The sequence below is a fragment of the Gallinula chloropus genome, assembly GCF_964237585.1.
Source record: "Gallinula chloropus genome assembly, chromosome: 10".
NCBI classification, from domain to species: domain Eukaryota; kingdom Metazoa; phylum Chordata; class Aves; order Gruiformes; family Rallidae; genus Gallinula; species Gallinula chloropus.
The window spans coordinates 18,294,381-18,315,763 of record NC_140095.1 but is presented as its reverse complement, the minus strand read 5'-3'; the positions used below and the strand labels follow the sequence as shown (position 1 = coordinate 18,315,763).

Genomic DNA, 21,383 nt, shown 5'->3' with positions numbered 1-21,383 from the left:
TGGTTCTGTGCTGCTCTGGGAATCCCCATTACCTGCAGCTGTGTCCCTCAGAGGAAGCCGTGCTGAAGAGGTGAGGGAGGCTTTGCTTGTCCTGCTGGGGGGCACCAGGGGCGCGTTGTGCTTGTGCCAACGGCTTTAAGTTCGCGGGGGGAGAGGGAGGAGGGGGCTTTTGCTGCGGGAACCGCGTACCGCCAGCGTGCTGTCCGTGTAGCGCCGCGCAGGCGGGGGTCGGGCCGGGCTTCTGTCCGAGGGGTAAGGCGAGGCCGGGCCGAGTTCCTTCCGGGCAGTGCGGCGGCAGGGGCGGCGTCTGAGAGTCATTCCTGGGGTGCCGCAGACCCCTCCCCGGGCCGGGGGCGGCGGGCAGGCAGGCGGCCCCACCGCCCTTCATTAAATACCCCCCGCGCGCCTCTCCGCCCTCACGTGACGGGGGAGGCCCCGCCGGGGCGGCACCCTATTGGCCGGCTGCGCGCCGGCTGGCGATTGGCCGATACTGCTTCCCCCCCCCCCCCCCCGCCTTTCCCTCTCCCGCCCGCCCTTCCCACGTGAGGGGGGCGAGTCACGCGATTTCCGGGAACCCGTCAGGAAGGGACATAAACAAAACAAACCCCGAAGCCGCATGGAGGGTCCGGGCCGGAGCGCGCGGGGCGGCGCCCCCTGCTGAGCCCCAGCCGCCCGGTGAGTGCGGGCCGCGGGGGGCGGCCTCGGCCGGCGGCTGCGCCCCGGGGAGGCGGGAAGGCGGCGCGGGGGGCTGCGGGGCGCCCCGGGGCCGCCCGCGGGGCCGCGGCTGCCGGCCCGCTGCCCCGCCGGAGGGGCGGTGGCGGGCGGAGGGCGTCCCGGCGGGGAGGAGGCGGTGTTGGCGTGTGCGCGCCGGGCGGGGGGCTGCAGGGTGCGGGAAGGGGTGTGTCTGCCTGGCTGCCGGGCGCCGAGAAGGGGACGGTGCCCGGCGGACGGCGGGCTCCTCTCGCTCTTCTGGGGGGTGTGGCTGCCGGTGCTGCGGGAGAGCAGCTGTGCGCGGGGGGTGTCCGGCTCCGGGGTTTTGGGCCCGATGGCTGTGGGGGCAGCTCCGATGTGGCCCGAGGCAGCGGCGAGAGGGGCTGCGCGGGGGACGGAGCGCGGGTTTAGTAGCGAGTTGTCAGCGCCCCTTCCAACCTCCATCCGTCAGGAGCGGCCCGTGCCTTTACAAGGAAAGTGAGTCTCGCAGCGAGCGCCAGGGAAACGAAAGCGCCGTCCTGCCGGAGGAGACCGGTCGTGCTGGTTGTGCGGGTGGAGGGGGCTGCTTGTCTGCCCTGCTACAGGCGCTGGTGCGGGCAGCGCTGCCGGGTCGTGTGCAGAACGGCTTGGCGGTTCCCGTGCTCTTTTGCTTTTCGGGCTCGCAGCCGCCTTGCTCGCTTCCGACCTGTTTGAATGCTCGGGACGGCCGGGGGGGGACCCGTGGGGGTGTGGGGGTTTTCTTCCTGGGGCGGGCCGTGCCCAGCGCGGCGGCTCCCGCCTGTGGGGAAGGCTGCGGGGCCAGAGTGGGGGGTCGGCGAGCGGCTGGGGCAATACGGCGACAGGACTCTGCCCGCTCCGCCACGGCGTTTTATGTAACTGGCCGAGGGCCGTGGAGGTTCGCCGGGGAACGGTGAGCGGCAGACCCGGCTGGTCGGGAAGGGGCTTCCCCCGGGCGCCGTGGAGTGCGCTCCGGGGCGGGCTGCGCCGGCCGCCTCCGACGGGGCCACGGGGCGGGGGCTGCCTCCCCCAGGGGCAGGGGAAGCCTCGGAACCCTTTCTACCACGTCGGGGGGAAGGCTGGGGCGGCGTCCCGGTACCCTGCGGGCGGCCGCGGCTCGGCTGCGCTCGGGGCGGCCTGAGGGGGGCCCGGGGCCGCGGCTGGTCCCCCTCTGGAGCAGCGGAAGGGGGTTTGTTTACATGTCGCCTCACCCGAGCTTGAAAGGGCCGCTGGGTGGGTGAGTGGCGTGCGCGGCGGCGAATGGCAGTGCGCGTGGCGGAGAAGCCAGCCAGTGAGCGGGCGGGGAGGGCGGGACAGGGTGGTGGCGGCCGGGCTAGGCTGCGCTCCGCGCTGGCTGGCAGGGCGGCCATGTTGGCCGGGAGGTGTGTTAGTGGGTCAGGGGCGGGGGCGCGTTGTGGGCCGGGGCCGCCCGGGCCGGCCGAGAGTTGTCCCGCCGAGAGCTGCCCGCGGGAGGGGCGGCAGCGGTGCCGCTGGCTGCGGCGGGTGCCAGCTGACTCCGTCCCTCCGGAGCGCTTTGCCTCAGGGACTCCCGTCTCTCCGGGGGGTCGGCCCCCAGCGATCTGAAGGCGCGGCCGAAGCCGCCCGGCACACAGCTGGAGGGGGGAGGCGATAGCCCTACGGCGGCGGTCCCGCTACCCCCTCCGAGGGCAGGACGGGGCGCGTTCCCACCCGTCCCCCCCAGACTTTACTAATAAAACAGTGGTAACTCTGCGGGCCGCCTCAGGGGATGCCTGCGGGCGTGTCTCCAGCTTCCAGCGGCTCCCCGCCCGCGGCTCCCACACATCTCCGTCTCCGGGTTCGCTCCCGCCGGCGTCGGGCGGGGGGGGGTCAGCGTGCCGAGAGCCCCTCATGTCACTGGGGTCCCTGCCTTCTCCCCGGCCCGACGCTCCGCAGCCCGGGCGCTGCTGAAGGTAACGGTGCCCGCGGCAGCGCCTGCATGGGCTCGGCTGGGCTGAACGCGAGGTGCGCTCGGCCGGGCCAGCCCGCGGTGTCTCTGAGGCACCGGCCGGTATAACCCACCAGGTAGCAGCGAGGGTTCAGACCCCACCGTGTCACGCTCCAGCACCAAACACAGGCACCAGGCTGAGCAGTTGCGGTTCGGCCGTGCCCGCTGAGACGCCCCTCCGTTAAAGATGCTTCACCTTTACGTTGCTGAGGGTGACCTGTTGACAGTGTGCGATACACAACCCGCCAAACAGACTCCGAGTCCGACTGTACCTCTCAAACGCTTTAAAATACATTTGATGATGATGAGAAGGTGGGCTGGCCTCTGTCCTGAGGTCACTTAACCAGGCGCCTCTGAGCATCCTTGTGGGGAGGGCTAATTGTTATTGATACGTGTATCTTTTCACAGAAGTATAGAGGGGCCGACACGGGAATTTTAGAAGCTTGGTCGGTTTTTATTGTTCAGAACCGAAATGAGAAGGCAGGATTTCTGTGGGAGATGCATCGGGTGATTGTTTCAGCAGGAAAGGTTTCTTGTGAAAACATCAGTGCTCAGCGGTGGTACTTTTTAGCGGTGTGAATAGTAACTCGGAGACCTCACACAGCGCTTTGTAGCCAGTAGTTCACCTGAGGAAGGGAGAGTTGTTCTGTGTTCAGTGGGAGTATTTAACGAGAGGAACAGCCTGCAGCAGAGGCATCAAGCCACTGAGCATCCTTGCCATGGTTTTTTAAATAATGAGAGTGGCAAAACAGGGGGGGGGTGTTTTAAGGACTAGGGTTTGAAGTCCTTTCAGAATTGGCAGGAATTAATTGGGAATAAATAGAAGCTTCTGTCCAACTAATAGACTCATATTGTGTTATAAATAAGGGAGTGCACTGGTTTAGATCGCAGTGACTTGCGTGTCTGTGCTGTGCAGCTTGTGAAGCATAATTAAATCATACTTCAAAAGTTTGATGATGTTTGGCACTTCATAAGAAGTGCTTGAAAGTCATAGACTTTAAGGTCCAGATCTTGCTATAATTCCGTGCTCCTATTATTTATTTATTTTTAAATCCTCTTTCTGTTTTTCAACATGATGATTTTTTTTCTTATTTTTACTTTTTGGACAGTTTTGACTGATAGGTTTCTGTGATTTGTTGCTGCCTTTGCAGTGTGCTGTAACCCATTTCTAACAAAAGTAAAACAAAACATAATTTCACAGTGTGAAGAGTAGACAAGATTGTGCTGTTCCCTTCATCGTAAGAGGTTATTTTCTGGGAACTATGGAATTAATTTCTTTCTTACCCAGAAAGACTTTTTACTATCAGGAAAGTAAAAAAAAAAAGAGAGAAACAAGCACCATGTAGGAATCTAGAATATTGCTGGAGATTGTAAGCTAAACTGTTGTCTAGTTTTGCTTTTGTTTTCTGTTGTTGCTTTGGCCGCACTCTGCTTCAGGGGAAATCTCTGGCTCAGAAAAAAAAACTTTGAATGGTAGTCTTGCTGTTAATACTCTTGTGCACAAAGCTCTCCAAAGGCTACAGTGGTGATGGTTTATGCAATTCATATTTTAACTATAAGAAGTTTTTTAAATTAAGTGTGCTAGTACAGTTCTAATTAAGTCTTAACATGCTGTACATCCCATTCTTGACACTAAAATAATAAAATCTCAGTTCCAGAATGTACAGAAAAGCCAGTGCTTTCAGTAGGAGCGTATTATTCTGGGCATAGTTGTTACAAAATTCATAAATGAGAGTTGTTTATTGGTTTAAAACAAAAAACAACACCACTTTTTTTTTTTTCTCCTGCCTCTTGCACGATGATCAGTTATTGGCATCTCTTTGCTTACGCAGTTGTGCTGAAGTGGAATGTCCCTCCAAACTTGGGCAGCTCTCAGTGATGGGTGGGTATAACTCAAACAAGGAATGCAGTGCTGTGTCCTTCTTCATAACTGATCAGCTCTTTTACCTGAGATGTGTGTGTGACTGGAGAAGAGAGCTTCTGTTCAGCAGTATCACTTCCAAATCTTGAAGTCTATCTGCTGTGGACAAGTCAGATTAGCAAAATAATATTGGGGGGGAAGGGAAGGTCAGCAGAGAAAAAGGAACAAGGACAATGAAGCAGCAGTTTCCCTATCCTGAAGGGAAGAGGTTTAAAAGAAGTGAAACAGTTCTTTTAAATGGCAGTGCTCCATCAAACTTAGGATCTGGGTGTCTTAAGCAGATGTTGTTTGCTCTCCAGGATAAAGTGAAGGGCATAATGTCTTAAATACTCATGCTGGCATTTCAGGACATCGCTGAGAAGTAGAGGGAATTGGCTTCTTTGGAGGAGCAGGTGAATGAGGCTGGGCTGTTGTGGGCAGAAGCAGAGGCAGACCTTTTATGAGAGTGTCTTTGCTCATCTGCTATGACAAGAAATCACCCCAGAAGTCTTAGTATCTTTGCAGTGGGAGAGAAAAGTAAAAGAATTTTTTTTAAGTCTGGATAATAATTAAGGAATCCTGTAGAAAGGGAAGAGAAAAAAAAACCCAAACATTAGCAACATTACACTCAGAAACAAAACTAAGAGAAAAAGCTTTTGTGCTTGAAGATCTCACTGAGCAGAGTATGTTCTGTAATGGGAAGCAAACTGGCACAAACTGAGGAAGGAAAAAGAGTGCCAAGAGGAGCACAGGAAAACTTGTTGCATCTCTAATTGTAGTACTTCATTAAATGTCCAGGTACAGCAAGCACTGCATAGCACGTACTGGTTCTTTTAAAATACATGGCACAGTGTTTGTGCATCCTCCAGAATTCAGAGTTGGGCATTTCCAGCATCTCAGCCCTTGTCTGTAGGTTTGGTACTGACAGGCTCTCCTGACGTGCTGGGTTTTTACGTAACTTTGACAAACTGCTGTATGGTGGAGTCACCATCGTGAGAAGTGGAATTGTTCATGTAATGGATTTAGAACAGGCATTTAGCTGCTGGGATAATAAGCACTGTACAGTCAGCAGAATGGTATAGCAACGCGCAGGGTGCTTTTCAGATTGTACCAAATCCACATCGGAATTGAGACAGAAATAGAAACTTTACTTACAGCTACAGTACAAATGATTCATACAGGTGACTGAGGAAGACTCTCAGAGTTACCCAGCTGAAGGCTAGCAGTTTAGGGTTTTCTCTTATAGAACCTTCTTTAAGGGTGATGTTTTGTCGCAGAAAGGTGTTTTTCCTGGTCTAGGGAAGCAGCACACGCATGGTAACTGCCATGTTTCTCCTCAGTGCTGCATGTTTTGAGTTTAGGTCCTGCTGCCTGCCAGTTTCAATGTGCTGCTGCATCAGTAATGTCACATAATAAGCCTGACATTAGATTGTTTGAAGTTCAGTCTTCCAAGGTGTCTGATATAAACCTATTCTAAATACACATTTTTGAAAAGCAAATATAAAGGCAGAGGATTTTTCTTAGCATTTGTCATTATAGTAATGAATTTTTAAGTCTGTAGAACAGGTTTTGATTACTGACTGATGGAGATTTTAACCCATGTATGATTTTAACCAATGTGATTTATGTATGCCTCCATCAGTACCCCGAATTCTTAAATATTGGATGGATATCACAGTTCGTAAGATATCTTGCCCTTCTTCAGGTCCATGTGAAAGAGGGCACCTTCTGCCTGGAGCAGGGGTACAGCTCCATGCTGATGTGACTCAAGAATCTGCAGACACAGAACCAACTCAGGGACCAGCTCCTTAATCACCTTAATCTGATTTAACTCCAGAAGGAGTGGCAGCACCCTGCCCGGTGCCCCAGGCTCTGTATTCCACCTGCAATTGAGTTGCTGTGAAGCAACTGCAGGATTTCACCTCTCTATCTCTGCATTTGGGAAGGGCTGATGTCAGGCAGTAATGAAAATGGTCCTGAAGCAGGAAATCCTGCTGCCTTGAGTAATCCTCACAGTGCTGCTCTTGAGCTCTGCCACCCATCTTTCAGTTAGTTCCAATCCGTATTCGTTATATAGATAAGGTAACAACTGTAACTATTCTGCTCTCAGTCTTGGGCTGAGAGTGCCAGTAATGAGAAATTCTGCAAAACCAGACTTGAGCTGCAGACTACAGTGTTAGTTTCCCTCACAGAGAGTACAGATGTACATCTGGGCGTCTGTACGCCTCGCTGGCTTCTGCGAATCATCTTTATTTACCAGTTCAGGAAAAAAATACTGGCAGTTCCGTGTGAACACCGGGATTCTTTTAATCTTGATGATTCTGGGAAATGTAGAATGTAGTTGGGAGTAGGTCTGCTTTGTTGGGAGCATGAAGTATGTGCCTATTGTACAGCTCCCCAAGGCCTTTTTAGGGCCTCACCATGTTTCCCCCCCTACATAGAACTACCAAGAAAAATCGTAAGTTGTAGAATATTTGAATAGATCCTAATGGGATTCAAATCATATTTAAGCATTAATGTTATAAAATGTCAAGAATGAAATCTAAAGAGAGTTATGGGAACAATCAGGTCAGCTGATACGCTGCTTTGACAGTGTATGTCCTCTCAGGTCATTCTTAAATGGTGCTATAAGTTTATAGCTAAAAAAGATCACTCCAGTCTTGGAGATGGTAAAAGTATTTTGACTGTTTCATGTCTGTTTTGAGGATTTGTAAACGATCCAAAAGCTCCCAGGTCCTGACCCTTGGAAGCAGTAGTTGGTTGTTACTGAAATCTGTGTTGGTGCAGGTTAAGTTTCAGCCCCTTTTCTACTTGTGTATGAAAGGCAGTGGAACAGCCTGAGGTACGTGTCCTAACAAAGACAGAGCACAGCAGCAGCAGTCTCCGTTTTCCCCCTTCATATCACTCAGTGGCAGAACTCTGACAGTCTCCCATGTGAGTGCAGATGGTGCTGGTGGTGTTCTGGTGTTGACGTCAGAGTATTAATCTGATGTTCTGTTGAAAAAGACATCGGTCTCTGCCACTCTGTGGAAGGAAAGATACTGCTCAGGTGCAGGTTGGTGTTAAAGACAACATCCTTCTCACATCTTCCTTTGCGTATGAGAACACTGGTTATTTATTTTAAAGAACAGGTCCTTTCTCCAGTGTCAGGCCAGGTTGAAAAGTGAGTTAGATGTTCATGCCACGTTTAACAGTGTATTAAGGACTGGTTCTGCTGAAAGTGGCCTTTTCTGGGTGAAGGGGGATGGGGGTTGTTGAGTCCTGTCATCTGGGACACAAGCGTAAGTTTAAATGCCACTTGAAGGTAGGTAAAAAGAGTTCCCTGGAGTTTTTAGAGTATAGATTACCCCAGAAAGAGCTGTCTCTTCCTTGACACAGGACCCTAGATGGAATAGCTTGCTTTGGCAGTGGTGGCGTGGTTTTACTGACAGCTTGTATATAATTTGACTCGTAATTGTTGTTCTTTATATTCTAGCCCATGTTTGAAAGCAGTATGTAGTCACATTAGATGCTAAGGTTTGGTACCATGAGGGATTTTTTCATTATTGATTTTGATACAACACTCCCTGTTCTTTACTTGCTGTTACTTGTTTTACGAGTCTGGATGCAGTTATTGATGTTTGTGCTAGGGTCCTTGCTTGTCTATGCTTCAGTTTTTCCTTGCATTGTTAAAAAATGTAGGATTAAGCAGTATATGAGGCTCGGAAAAGTCTTCAGGTTCACCTCTGAAGTAGCATTGGGTCTACAGAAACTGCTAAACTAGTGCCGAGGTTTAACCCCAGCCAGCAGCTGAGCACCGTGCAGCTGCTCACTCACCCCCTGTGCAGTGGGATGGGTGACAGAATAGGAAAGGAAACAAAAAGAAGAAAACTTGTGGGTTGAGTTAAAGACAGTTTAATAGGACAGGGAAAAAATATTAGAAGAACACCATACAAAACAAGTGATACACAGCACAGTTGCTCACCTCCTGGAGCTGATGCTCAGCTGGTTCCTGAGCCTTGTCACCTCCCGACCCTCACCCCCAGTTATATATGGGACGTGAGATGTCACGTGGTGTGGAATATCCCGTTGGTCAGTTTGGGTCAGCTGTCCTGGCTGTGCCCCCTCCCAGTTTCTTGGGCACCTCCGCCTTCTTGTTGGCAGGCCACTATGAGAAGCTGAAAAGTCCTTTACTGCTTGGCAACAACTAAAATATTAGTGTGTTATCAACATGATTCTCATCCTAAATCCAAAACACAGCACTGTACCAGCCGTGGGGAAGTGGAGTAACTCGATCTCAGCCGAAACCCGTACAACTGGTAAAATTAATGGGAGATAAATTGAACCAATTTCAATGTGTTCCTTACTTGAAATGACTAAGAGAATAGATGTATTAGGCAACTCTGAATTTGGCACAATTTTTAATTAGTTCTGATAGGGAAGTCCATCTCTTCCCTTCCTACTGTGGACGGTGAGCACGCCTGCTGTAATCCCTCTGCCACTAGATGTTGCTGTATGAGTGATTGATATCTGAAGCTGGATGGATTAACTAGTAAGGAAAAGAGGAGATATCACTGGGACAGTATCTCTGTCTATTCTGGAATTGGTATTTTGAGATGTTTGAGACCTTTTTAGAATTTATTTGCTCTGTTACACTAGCCGTAAAGACGGTTTCTCTCTTGCATACCCAGCTGTGTGCTTCTCATCATTTCCAATTGGGCAGGCTTTTCTTTGCACATGTCTACAGAGCTCAGGGTCTTAGCAGTGAAGAAAAAAGGCAACAAAATGTAACTCAGCCAGAAAGTTTTTTGCAGGAACTCTGTTCTGTAGCATCTGTGGGTTTTCGCTCGATGAAAGATGCCAGGGAAGAAAATTACTGTACATTCCAGCATGAGAAAGAATCACTTTCCAGGGGAAATTTTTTCATCACTTTGGCTGTTTACCTTTTTGGTGAAGGATTACTTACCTCCTTTGGGGTTTGCTGTGTTTATTCTACACAGAAGCCTACAAATAGAAGAGCTCCATCAGGGTGAACTGAAGTTATCCTAAGAAAAAATTCATTACATGGATTGTGTAAACTCACTGAGACTGAAGTAAAGCTGGAAAGGAATCGACAAGTGAATAAAACAAGAAGTTTGGAATTGGATTTGGGGAATCTGGGCTTGGAAATGCCTCAGGTAAATCTGTTATGGTTTCATTTGTTTCTGTAGATAATTTTGCTTATTTAAAAAAAAAAAGTTTGAGAGAAAATGTGTTTGGCATAAGCAGGGAGAATTTAGAAGAGATTAAATGGTGTGTATTTTTAATTGGGGTCCCAGTAGCATCAGTGGCAAAGCTGTGTTGCTGCTGTATTTGTTCACACAGCAAGATTCAGCGAAGTTGTTGTCCAGATGAGGGTGGATGCCAGGAGAACAGCCTTTTATTACTGCAGTGATTCACACATCAGCACACTGAATGACTTTCAGCAGTACAGTTTCTCCCTTCCCAACCCTCAGGGCGAGTGTGTCTAGAAGAGGAATAGAGGTCTGGAATTAAATGTAGCAGAAAGCCCTGCTGCCTATTCCCTGCATGCCCAGTCATCCTGCATAATGTTTTTCTGCAAAGTTCCACTTTGTTCTCAAGAGATGTCACATTCTTGATTTAATTGTAATAAATTTTTCTATTGCTACATTCTCAGGTGGATTCTTCATGAGTTCTAATGGTTCTGAAAACAATGCCTACTGCTTTAGTACAAAACAGCCTGTATCAGGGTGAAGGCCCCGCGAGCGTGTAGTGCCTGTTGGCACTCACAGATCTTGCCAGGACTCGCTCTCCTCTTCTACAAATGCTGACATATTCTTAAACTTGGCAAACACATGAGAATTTCCAACCAACAAAAAAGAATGGATGAGCAATGCTCTTGCAGCTATAAGATGAATACAAATGCCTCCTTTCAGTAGAGCTGCAGGTTGTTAACTGCTCTTAAAGCATGCTCTCCACTGAGACACCACATGCTTATCTGTGTAGGTGAAAACCTTCCAGATCCAAGTATAGCACACGTTCAGAGATTTGGATGGGATGGCAATGCCCTTTTTGTTGTGTTGAATAAGAGAATATGCCTTTTTATAGCATGCTTCAAACGTCAGTATCAATTTTGTTGTAGCCCAGTGTGAGTGGAATGGACCCTCCTTTTGGGGATGCCTTTCGGAGCCATGTGTTTTCAGAGCAGACTCTGATGAGCACGGATCTCTTGGCAAGCAGTTCAGATCCAGACTTCATGTATGAACTGGTAGGTCATCTTTGTACATAGATTCCTCTCCTTGACTGATACCCTGAGTTTGTGTAGTAATAAAGCAGTATTTGTTGAAGAATGCAAGCAGGTTATTCATTCCTGCTAGCTGCTGATGAGGGAAGAGCCTAACTGCTTGTCCTGCAAATGTGATGCTTCCTCAATTGATGCTTGTTAAAGCTGGCCATCAGGAGAGGCTTGATATTCGAGTTTCAAATAGAGCTGTGTTGACATTATGTAATGGTGCTTGAGACTCTTCCTTGGAGTATTTTCTGCTAGAGCAGCTATATGCTACTTCACCCAAGCTGTGAATGCAGGCAAAGGAAAATAAATTGACTCATTAGCTACTTATACTAGCATTCTTTTCTTCTTTTTTTAATTTTTCTTCCTTCTTCCCCTTTGCAGCAAAGGAGAAACATAGCTCATAGTTATTAATTGATCATGTTAGAATGAGTTTTTCCAGGGACTGGTAAATTTAGGCATATTCTGTTCAGCACACAGCAGCAAAGATTGACCTAGGTTAATCAAGACTAGAACAGCTTGCCTGTGATGTCTTTAAATACATGGATATTGATACTAGTCTAGTCCCTGATGACCAAATGCATTTGTAATAGCAGGAAAAGAATCTGGCAGAGTTTGACTTGTATCTTCTGAAGCACAGAAGCTGGACTTTGGTCTGACCCCCTACAGAAACTTTTAGTTGGAAGTTGAACTATCTTCATATGTTACCTTTCTCCTACCTTCTCTGGACTTGAGCTCACCATACTAGATTAGGTAGAGAACAGAGATGATTGCTATATTAATTTTTAACTTGTCGTCCTATGCACAGGACCGAGAAATGGACTATCAGCAAAGCTCCAGAGACAACTTACTTTCAATGGAGGACTGCAAAGACCTTGAGAACTTGGAGTCTTTTACGGACATCCTGGACAAAGAAGCTGCTCTCACCTCAAAATGGGAGCAGTGGGACACCTACTGTGAAGACCTAACTAAGTACACTAAGTTAACCAGCTGTGACATCTGGGGAACAAAAGAGGTGGATTACCTGGGGCTTGATGACTTTTCAAGCCCATACCAAGATGAAGAGGTGATAAGCAAAACACCGACACTGGCTCAGCTTAACAGTGAGGACTCCCAGCCTGTTTCTGATTCTCTCTACTACCCTGATTTGCTCTTCAGTGTAAAACAAAACCCTTTAAGTTCTTTGTTACCCGGTAAAAAAATTGCAACCAGAGCAGCAGCCCCAGTCTGTTCCTCCAAGAACGTTCAGGCTGAGGCACCTTTGTCAGACTATGTCCAGAAGGCAAGCAAACCTGCGACCCAGCCTGCTTCCAGTACACAAATCATGGTGAAGACCAATGTGTACAGTAACGACAAGGTGAACATTCACGTTGAATGTAAAGACTATGTTAAAAAGGCAAAAGTAAAGATCAATCCTTTACCACAGAGCAGACCGGTGCTGAGCCAGACACATGCTGATGCAGCAAAGGAAAACACCTGCTATTGTGGTGCTGTAGCAAAGAGACAGGAAAGAAAAGGAATAGAGTCCCCACATAGTCACAATACGCCTCCGATTTTGCCTTTCAAAGAAACTCAAGAACTGCTCCTCAGTCCACCCCAGGAAACCCCAGGGCTTGTTGTGGGGGAGAGCAGTCTTTCTGCCAGCACATCCGTGTCAGATTCTTCACAGAAGAAAGAAGAGCACAACTATTCGCTTTTTGTAACAGACAGTTTGGGTGAACAGTCAGCCAAAGGAGACCCTGAGGAAGATGAGGATGATGAGGATGATATTGAGGATGAGGACCATGATGAAGGATTTGGCAGCGAGCACGAGCTGTCTGAAAACGACGATGAGGAGGAAGATTATGAGGATGATAAAGATGATGACATCAGCGATACGTTCTCAGAACCAGGTACCGGCAGTGTTGGGGTTTGTTAACGTGAGGTTAATGGATTTGTGTGCCCAGCAGGAAGGAATGCTTTTGAATGCTTTATAGTTACAGATGAGCAACACTGATCTTAAATGATGAACTTTCATCCCAGATTTTCTAAGTGCTTTGCAAAATGTAACTGATGAAAACTAAATGAGGTCTTTGTTGCCCTGTTTTGAGAAAAACTATATTAACTGTGGTCATGCAGCATGCAAAAATAGTAGCACAGAACACAGGAAACCTAGCTTGTAGCCTGAGGTTGTAGAGCAACTACCTGCAGTTGTTGTTGTCTTTTGCCGTGGCGTGATGCTGGATGTGCAGAGCTTTCTAGTGCTTCAGTAGGTTGCTGCTTTGAATTTATACAGAGCTGTATCTCTTGCTAGCTGGTATGAAATCATAGCCTGAGTGGAATAATGGCATAGTTAGCTAAATTCTACTGTAGGAAGTTTTCCACAGAATCCAAAGAATCTCTACCACTGAAACTCATAGAACCATTTCTTGGTGGTTTTCAGCAGTAACTTTTAGTGGGTCTTCTAAGGATACTGAATTCCTGTCTTCTGCATGGAAAACTGGAGCCTTAACAACAGAAATAAGAACTAACCTTCACCTAGAAGGTAACAAAGGGGTAGCATTGTATGAAAACAACATCTGAAGGGAAAGGGACACGACTGTAAGCAAGTATTAGTTTAATTGTAAAAAGAGTTACAATATTCACATTACAGATGCTTTCTAGCAGAGGATCAGGATTAGAGTGCTCAGGCAATATGTAACTGGGTGGGGGAAGCAGCTGAAATTCTTCCTTTTTGAGTACAGCAACTTCCCACAAGCTTGTCAGTGTTTGTCATAATGAGCTCTCAGATTAAATTATTTCCTAAATAGATTTCCTGAGTTGGCATTAAACTTGTTAAGCATTATGTCCTTTATGTTGCTTTTACATGTGCGCAGCACATTTTCATTAGCATTTTAAAACCTTTTCCTCCCTTCTGAATTGAATTCCCTCAGCTTTCTGGGGCTGGGGGCAGCTGTTGCTGCTCTGATGACTGCTGTGCTGCATGGGGTTTCGTAGTCCACGGAGGCAAAAATAGGTATGGCACAGGAAGATTTAACCACCTGTAGTACTGAAACCAAAGTCAGTTGATAAATTTAAAGCAAGGATGTAATTTACTGAAAAGACAAAACCATGCTAGTTATTGATGACCCTCTGGTGTATTCTATACACAGTTCACTCTGTGTATCCTTTTCACGTGTGTTTTTGGAGCACGTGGATTGCTTTCTTAAAGTGTTGGTGTTGTCTGAGGAAATGCTTTTAGATACAGTGAACTTCAGGAACTTGGAGAATGTTACTGTCTGCTGGGCATGTTTAGGCAACAATGGTTTTATTTTCACCATGATACAGATTCAGCAATTTTGGTCACCTACAAAGGCAGGTGGAGAGTTGGGGTGGTTCAGCCTGGAGAAGAGAAGGCTCCAGCAAGACCTTATTGCAGCCTTCCAGTACCTGAAGGGGTAGGGGGAAAGCTGGAGAGGGACTGGTTACAGGGGCAGGGAGTGATAGAACAGGGAGTAGTGGGTTTAAACTAAAAGAGGGAAGATTTAGATTAGGCATTAAGAAACAATTCATCCCTGTGCAGATGAGGAGGCTTTGGCACAAGGTGCCTGGAGAAGCTGTGGCTGTCCCTAGATCCCTGGCGGGGTTCAAGGCCAGGTTGGATGGGGCTTTGGGCAACCTGGGCTAGTGGAGGGTGTCCCTGCCATGGCAGGGGGTGGGACTGGGTGGGCTTCCCACCCAAACAGTCTGAGATTCTATGAAATATTATCTCAGGCCTCTTCTAGCACTTAAACTTCTTTTTTTTCCTGTGGTTAGTATTTTTTACTTACTAGGAGTATTTGTAAATGACTGCTGCTCTCATCAAGTAGTCGAGAGATTCCAGGAATGGGAGATGCAACAACTGATTCAGTTTCAGTAGCACTGAAATAGAAGAAATATCTGAAAGGGAGAAGTGCTTGTAGAAACATGGAGATTGTTTAATGAACTTAGGCTGCATCTGCTCTGAGCACGTGGATCGTTAGCTGGGGGACAAAGACTCTCAAATGGTTTGATAGAAGTCAGTATGATTAAATGTTAAAGAGGAGAGGTTTATGGAGTGGGGTTGGTTGGTTGGTTTGGGGGGGGAGTGTTGAGGGGAGGTATTTTTGCATTTAATCTGGTAAAATTCAGAAATCATGTCTATCCTGCTCTCTGTTTTACTCAATTTAAACCTGGTGAATTTAAACCTAAAATAGTAGTAAGGGATGTGAACAAAGATTTTTAGGAGAGACTTGTGCCAGGCTTGAAAGGTTAATACAAAAACCCTTTCAGTTTTCTTAGAAGCCTGGCAAAGAACATGGGGCTGCCATATGATCTTTGCTAGGAGGAGAATTCAAGGAAGATGAAAACAGTGCAGAAAAGCTAAACAGATCTGTTGCACTCTTGTATGCCACAGACTCACAGAATTGTAGGGGTTGGAAAGGACCTCAAGATGTACCAGGTTAGGACATCATGCACAAGATTATTGTATATAACTTCAAAATGATAGCAGGTCAGTTTTAGAGTTGCAAGGCAGGATGCATTAAGTCAACACAATTTGAGCTGCTAACTTAATTACAGTTTAAATAAGCAAACAGGAAGTCTTGATTTTAACCTCCTTGTACATTTGTACACATCAGCTCTTAAAGGGATTTGTGTTCATCAGTTGGCTTAATTCTGTGTTACCATGAAGATGGGCTAAATTTATACATATCTATATAATGACTTACATAGCTGGACATGTTTTCTCAAGTGGAAAGTAAGTGGGGGTTTAAGAGTATTTTGATACTTATGTCAAACAGCGTTTGGGTAAAATGGAAGTACAGTTAAAATATTTATGGTATTTGAATGTAAATTGTCATAATCATTTTGGCTATACAAGAAAAATGTTTTATAAAGCTTATTTCATTGTTTGATTTGCCTTTGAAATACTGTCTTTTGAATAAACTAGAGAATAAAAGTAAATGAGTTGATGAAATGATTACAGAAACAGAACTCCAGCACTGATTTCATCCTTCTGCACACCTAACATTTATTCATACTTTGGCTTAGGAGGTGAGAGTCAGACCAAAGCAAGAAAGTTTGTTTTTCATCTTTCAACTGGTTTTTCAAGTGCAAACAGACTCATTGAATGGACTGTTTTAAGAAGAAGAAAGTGTTCCTTGTGCTACTGCTAAAAGATGAAGCAGAGCTCAGGCGGATGGGGTCAGGGCCTGCTCAGCCACCATCCCTGCGCTGGCTTTTCCTTGGGCTCTGTCAGTGTTCCTGCTGTTTTGAAATGCATTCTTTTTAAAGTAAACTATTAAATAGTATTTTAGTACAAAAGGCGTTGCAGTGGTTTGGGGGTTTGTAACCTTAGTATATAGGTTGTCTTTATTTCCTAAGGCATAAGCAGGGTTTCACAGCCTGTGGTTTGTATTTACATAATTATGGTATAAATATTTATGTGATAGGGATAAGGGCATTACAGTGCCATGTATTTCACAAACAGTTCACCATGTCATGTGCATCATAATATACCTCTAAAATACTGTGTAGCTTTACTGTGGATGATTTCTCTTTATCCCATTGAAGAGGTGAGGAAAAGATAGAACAGGTTGTGCCCAGATGCCTTCAATTTAGATGGTCTTTTCTTACCAGCTTTAGGTCATTGCCCTGGTAGCAGAGACCCCTTCCTCTGGTCTGATAGAGATGAGTGGTTCAACTTACTTCCAGAAGGTATTCAAACTCAAGAGCATGAGTTGAACTCAGTATTCCTAATGGGTTCCTTCCAACTCAGAATATTCTGTGATTGAATAATTCTGCTTTCTTTATTAGTGTTTTGCTAATCCATCTTTATTACCTGCTTCTCTTTCCATCCTTTTTGATTAGAGATAAATTAAAACATAGAGGCAAGTTAGGATTATGTTCCTGCAAATCCATAAAGCAAACTGTAAGGATGGCAGAACGTTCTCCGACAGCTGTTGTCTGTACTCTGCAGTGGTAGGCTTGTGGGGGAGAAGAGCAATAGAGCTTAAGGGGTCAGAGAAGAGAAGGGGGCTTTCAGTGCATAAATAATTTGTCTCTGTTCAACTGATGAAGTACCATCACTGGCTCAATGTCTGTCCCCAAATTAGGCTAGTACCCAGTTTTAGTTGGCACTGAAAACCAAATGCGTTAGATAATGTAAAACAGGCCTTGCCTGTGGTTTTGCTCTTAACTTGAGTACTCATTCCACTGTTAAAGGGCTAGAAACAGTATTGTCAACTGTATATAAACAATGCAATGCATCCTTTTAGGGTATGAAAATGATTCTGTGGAGGATTTAAAAGAAATGACTTCAATATCCTCTCGGAAAAGAGGCAAGAGAAGATACTTCTGGGAGTACAGCGAGCAGCTGACACCATCCCAGCAGGAAAGAATGCTGAGGCCATCCGAGTGGAATCGAGACACGTTACCAAGTAACATGTACCAGAAGAACGGTCTCCATCACGGTAAGAAGAGAGTCCTACTCACAAGTTAATGTCTGTGGTTCTGACACCTTCAGTAACCAAAGCTGAGAGGTTGTGCTTTGGCCACGAAAATAAATCGTTAATACACTGCAAATCTGTTGCTCAATTAGCAGAGTTCTTAGCGGTGTCCAAGGAAGACACAGTGAGTGTGGTTTCTTCTAGGGGAGGCTGGATGAATTGAGAATTGTAACTTCCAAGGGCTTTCAGTAGAAACTCCAGGAGTTCAGAATTTTCTCAGTGTGATACTCTAAACATCATGGATGGGTCCTTGACTGACACTTGCTCCTCGTAGCATTAGTTTCAGTCTTGCTTGTGTTAGAAGTAAGCTGGAAGTGATCTGAGATGCAAAGTTCACACTAACTGTAGTACAAACTCTAGGACTAGCAATAACTCTCTTCTTGTTCTTCCCTACTTGCTCTTCCCACCTGTGTAAATGCAACCCAGTGAAGCAGTTACTCCTCTATGAATAAACTATTTCTTTAAAATACCCTCTTAGAAGCTTAAACCAGTCAGTCAAATAACTCTGGTTTATTCCTGCAACTTCTTAATTAGCGATTTGTTGAACCACACACACAACCAACATCTCCCAGGACACTCTTAGGAGTAATGTTTATTTTCTTGTCACAGGACCACTGCTCCATTTCAGTTTGGCTTTGAAGGAGAGTATGACACCAGTTTCATTGTTTGTAATGTTAATGTTCCCTTACAAGTGGAAATTACTCTCTTTAATGTGTCGATTTATTTGTTGTTGCTACTTGCAAATTTATTCAGGGAAGAAGACTTTGTGTTTCTTTTTTCAAACTTAATCTCGGTGGGGGTTTTATGCTTGCTTATCTTTTGGTGAAAATTCAGTACCTCAGGCCCCTCGCACTGCTCCTTCTTACCAAGTTTTATATCTATACTTGTTACTAAACAACAAATAACCAAACATGCCCTAAGGACTCTCCTACCAGACACCTGGAGGAATAAGTGGCTTCTAAGTGAGGTGTGCATGCAAGAGATTTGTGGGCTCAAACACTGCTGGATATCTAAAAGCTACAGAATATAATACATGCAGGATTTTTTTGGTTTTAATTTTCATATACAGACATGGACCAAGGTCATCTGCTACCTCAGATAAATCATGCTAAGTTATCAGCTCTCTGATAAGTCCTTCTAGAGCAGGTTTTATTAACATTTTCATGCAAGTACCTGTAACAACTGGTGGTTTTAAGAGAAATCTAGAAGAAGACACCTAGCAGTGGCAAGAATCTGAAGGAATTGAGATTTTTGTCTTGAATGTGTATTGCCTCAGAAAAAACAGACCTTGGATAGCTTCAAATACATGTAAGGGGTTGGCTGGCCTTTAGCTGGATCATTTAAGCTTAGTATCACTGAAGATGATTTCAGTCCCAGGCCCCAACACACTTCCTTAATACAGAAGTTTAGCACTAGGATTGTTTAGGAATTTAATCAACGTGAGTGTGCAGGAGGTTATACTGGCTGAACACCTGAGTTAGCAAGTTACAGCTGGGGCAAAACAACTGGGTTTGAACTTGTGACATACATTTTTCAGCTCAGTTCTGTGTATATTGTCTATTGCATCAGTAGCCTGGCCAGCAGTATTTGCTCTTATCTGATCTGGATGTAATATGAATTGTACAAAGCAATTTGTCTGGAAATGTTCTTTCTGTTGTGAAAGGGCAAAGGGAGCACATGATTCCAGTCCATTCTCTTGTAGGGAACAAAGGAGCTTAAACACCAAAAAACCCCACTGTATTTAAGACTTTTTTGTCCAGGTTTCTGTGTGTATTGTATCACTTCCCAACTCCATTTTCTGCATATTTAAAACAGGAAAATACGCAGCGAAGAAGTCACGGAGGACTGATGTAGAAGACCTGACTCCCAACCCCAGAAAACTTCTACAGATCGGTAATGAACTAAGGAAGCTGAATAAGGTGATCAGTGACCTGACTCCAGTCAGTGAACTTCCCTTAACTGCCAGACCAAGGTCAAGAAAAGAAAAGAACAAGCTGGCTTCCAGGTACATATTAGATAACTCTACATGGATGAGTACATCAGCTGTATGATTAAGGTCTAACTAATTTTTGCCTCAAGAGATCCTTCTTCATTGTGGCAGTTCCTGTGGTGGGCTAATTACCAGTTTATCAAACAGCAGGGCAGCTGGCACTTTGGAGAAAGTATTTCCAGTGGAAGCTGGCTTGCTTAGCCACAGGGTAAATGATTGACAGTGAACATCCAAAAATGTGAAATGTAAGCAAATACAGGTAGCAGAGTGCTGTCAGCAAAGGTGAGTAGCTAGGTGATACAGTAGGTCACAGCTCTGGAGTGTTGGTTGTCAGTTTGTGTGGCAAACGAACAGATGCTCGTAGAACTCTGGAATTTTTGTTAGTGTTCTAATTCTTCCCCTCTTCTTACTATAGGGCTTGTAGACTAAAAAAGAAAGCCCAGTATGAAGCCAATAAAGTAAAACTCTGGGGTCTCAACACGGAATATGGTAAATACAACTCTTCACGTCTTAATTTTTCTTTTGTTCAGGCAAGTCTGTGTTTTGCACCATCGTGTAACCTGGGTCATACCTGGCAGCTTATAGAGAAACGGGGTTGGTACAAACCCAGTAATTTTGTGGTACAAAAACAGTCTGCTCCATAAAGTGTACATAAATGGGGTTACCTGCAGTGTTGAGCTAATTTACTGATGCAAATTATGTAAATGTGTGCATATAATGTAAACATATTTTCAAATATTTTCAATATTGAATGATTTTCAATATTTTCAAATATGTTTACAGATGTAAACCATTGCATCTTAGTTTCACAGTAAGTGCAGTGTGACACCTTTGACGCTTAAGCATGACAGTGTGCGGACAGGTGTGGATCGCTCTTGCTCTGGGGCAGTGGGCTGTGAATCTAATCTAGGTGGGTTTTTTTCTTTGCAGATAACTTGCTGTTCGTCATCAATTCCATTAAACAAGAAATTGTTAATCGGGTGCAGGTACCTAAAGATGATAGAGGAGTCAACATGGAGCAAAAGTTGAACGTACTTATTAAAGACACTCTTGGTAAGCAGTGAACTTAATGTGTTCGCATGTATGTGAAGGGACCTGTAATCTGTGAGATGTTACATTGCAAATGCTTTCTGGGATAGAGAAAAAGTTGGTCTGTGCCTTTTGGCTGGCTATTAAGCAGAGCATTCATTGGCTTTGCATCACTTACAGGGGCGTACAGATACATGCAAAGAATAGTAACTTCACAGCACCTTTTCTTACCCTCCCTTTTTAGGACTGCCTGTAGCTGGACAGACATCAGAATTTGTGAATCAAGTTTTAGAGAAGACAGCAGAAGGAGACCCCACCGGTGGCCTCGTAGGGCTACGAATACCGGTGTCAAAAGTGTAAGAGGTGGCTGTTGTCATGGGTCAGGTTTTACCTGTGTTGTTACTTCGTTGTAAATCGCATTCTGGTCTGCATGTCAGTTCCGCGTTGTGTAAACACTTACCATTAGGTTCCATTGTTTTTTAATAACAATGTAGTAAAACAAATCAAAGCATGATTATAAAATGCTTAATAGGATTTTTGGAGCATAAACCAGATAGTTTCAAAGCTGCTTTAAGCTTAAATGCAGAGAGGAGGAATCTTTAAAATTCTAGGACCAGACTATATCACTCTTGTGTTAGAAGCGAAACCGTGTTTTTGCTAGTGAAAAATAGTAGCACACGCCAGACATTGTGACAGGTTTATGCTCCAAGTAAAATAAGAGGAAGCATTTTTTTTGTAAAGCTTGTCAATTTAGGGGTGTTCTTTTGTTCTTTTTTATTTTAATAATTGGATTTTCTTTATTCTTAAAAACCAGTAAGCTTTCTTTGCAACCATTAACTTGTACATAGCACACATGGCATTAGAGCTAGTGTGCCATATAAGACTTTAATTTTCTGAGCTTAATATAGTATTTAAATGTCTGTGCAAGCAAGAGAAAAAAAAAAGTATATTCTTTGTGCCTTGTATTTTGGGGGGAGAGCTATCAGTATAAGCTGGTAAAGTTTTGTACGAAGAAAACCCTGAGGGGAAAAACCAAG

The 21,383-nt window shown here is 45.5% G+C and overlaps 1 protein-coding gene across 1 annotated transcript; it reads left to right on the top strand.

Moving 5' to 3' along the window:
- Positions 1–9,674: 9,674 nt before the first annotated feature.
- CREBRF (CREB3 regulatory factor) lies at positions 9,675–20,706 on the top strand (the record flags this gene model as incomplete). The annotated part of the gene is made up of 9 exons (XM_084268522.1): positions 9,675–9,730; positions 10,696–10,821; positions 11,651–12,734; positions 13,265–13,366; positions 17,097–17,291; positions 19,143–19,332; positions 19,733–19,806; positions 20,248–20,370; positions 20,591–20,706. Exons 1-9 carry the CDS (start codon positions 9,722–9,724, stop codon positions 20,704–20,706), a joined length of 2,019 nt encoding a protein of 672 aa, XP_084124648.1. The 5' UTR covers positions 9,675–9,721.
- Between the last annotated feature and the right edge of the window lie 677 nt (positions 20,707–21,383).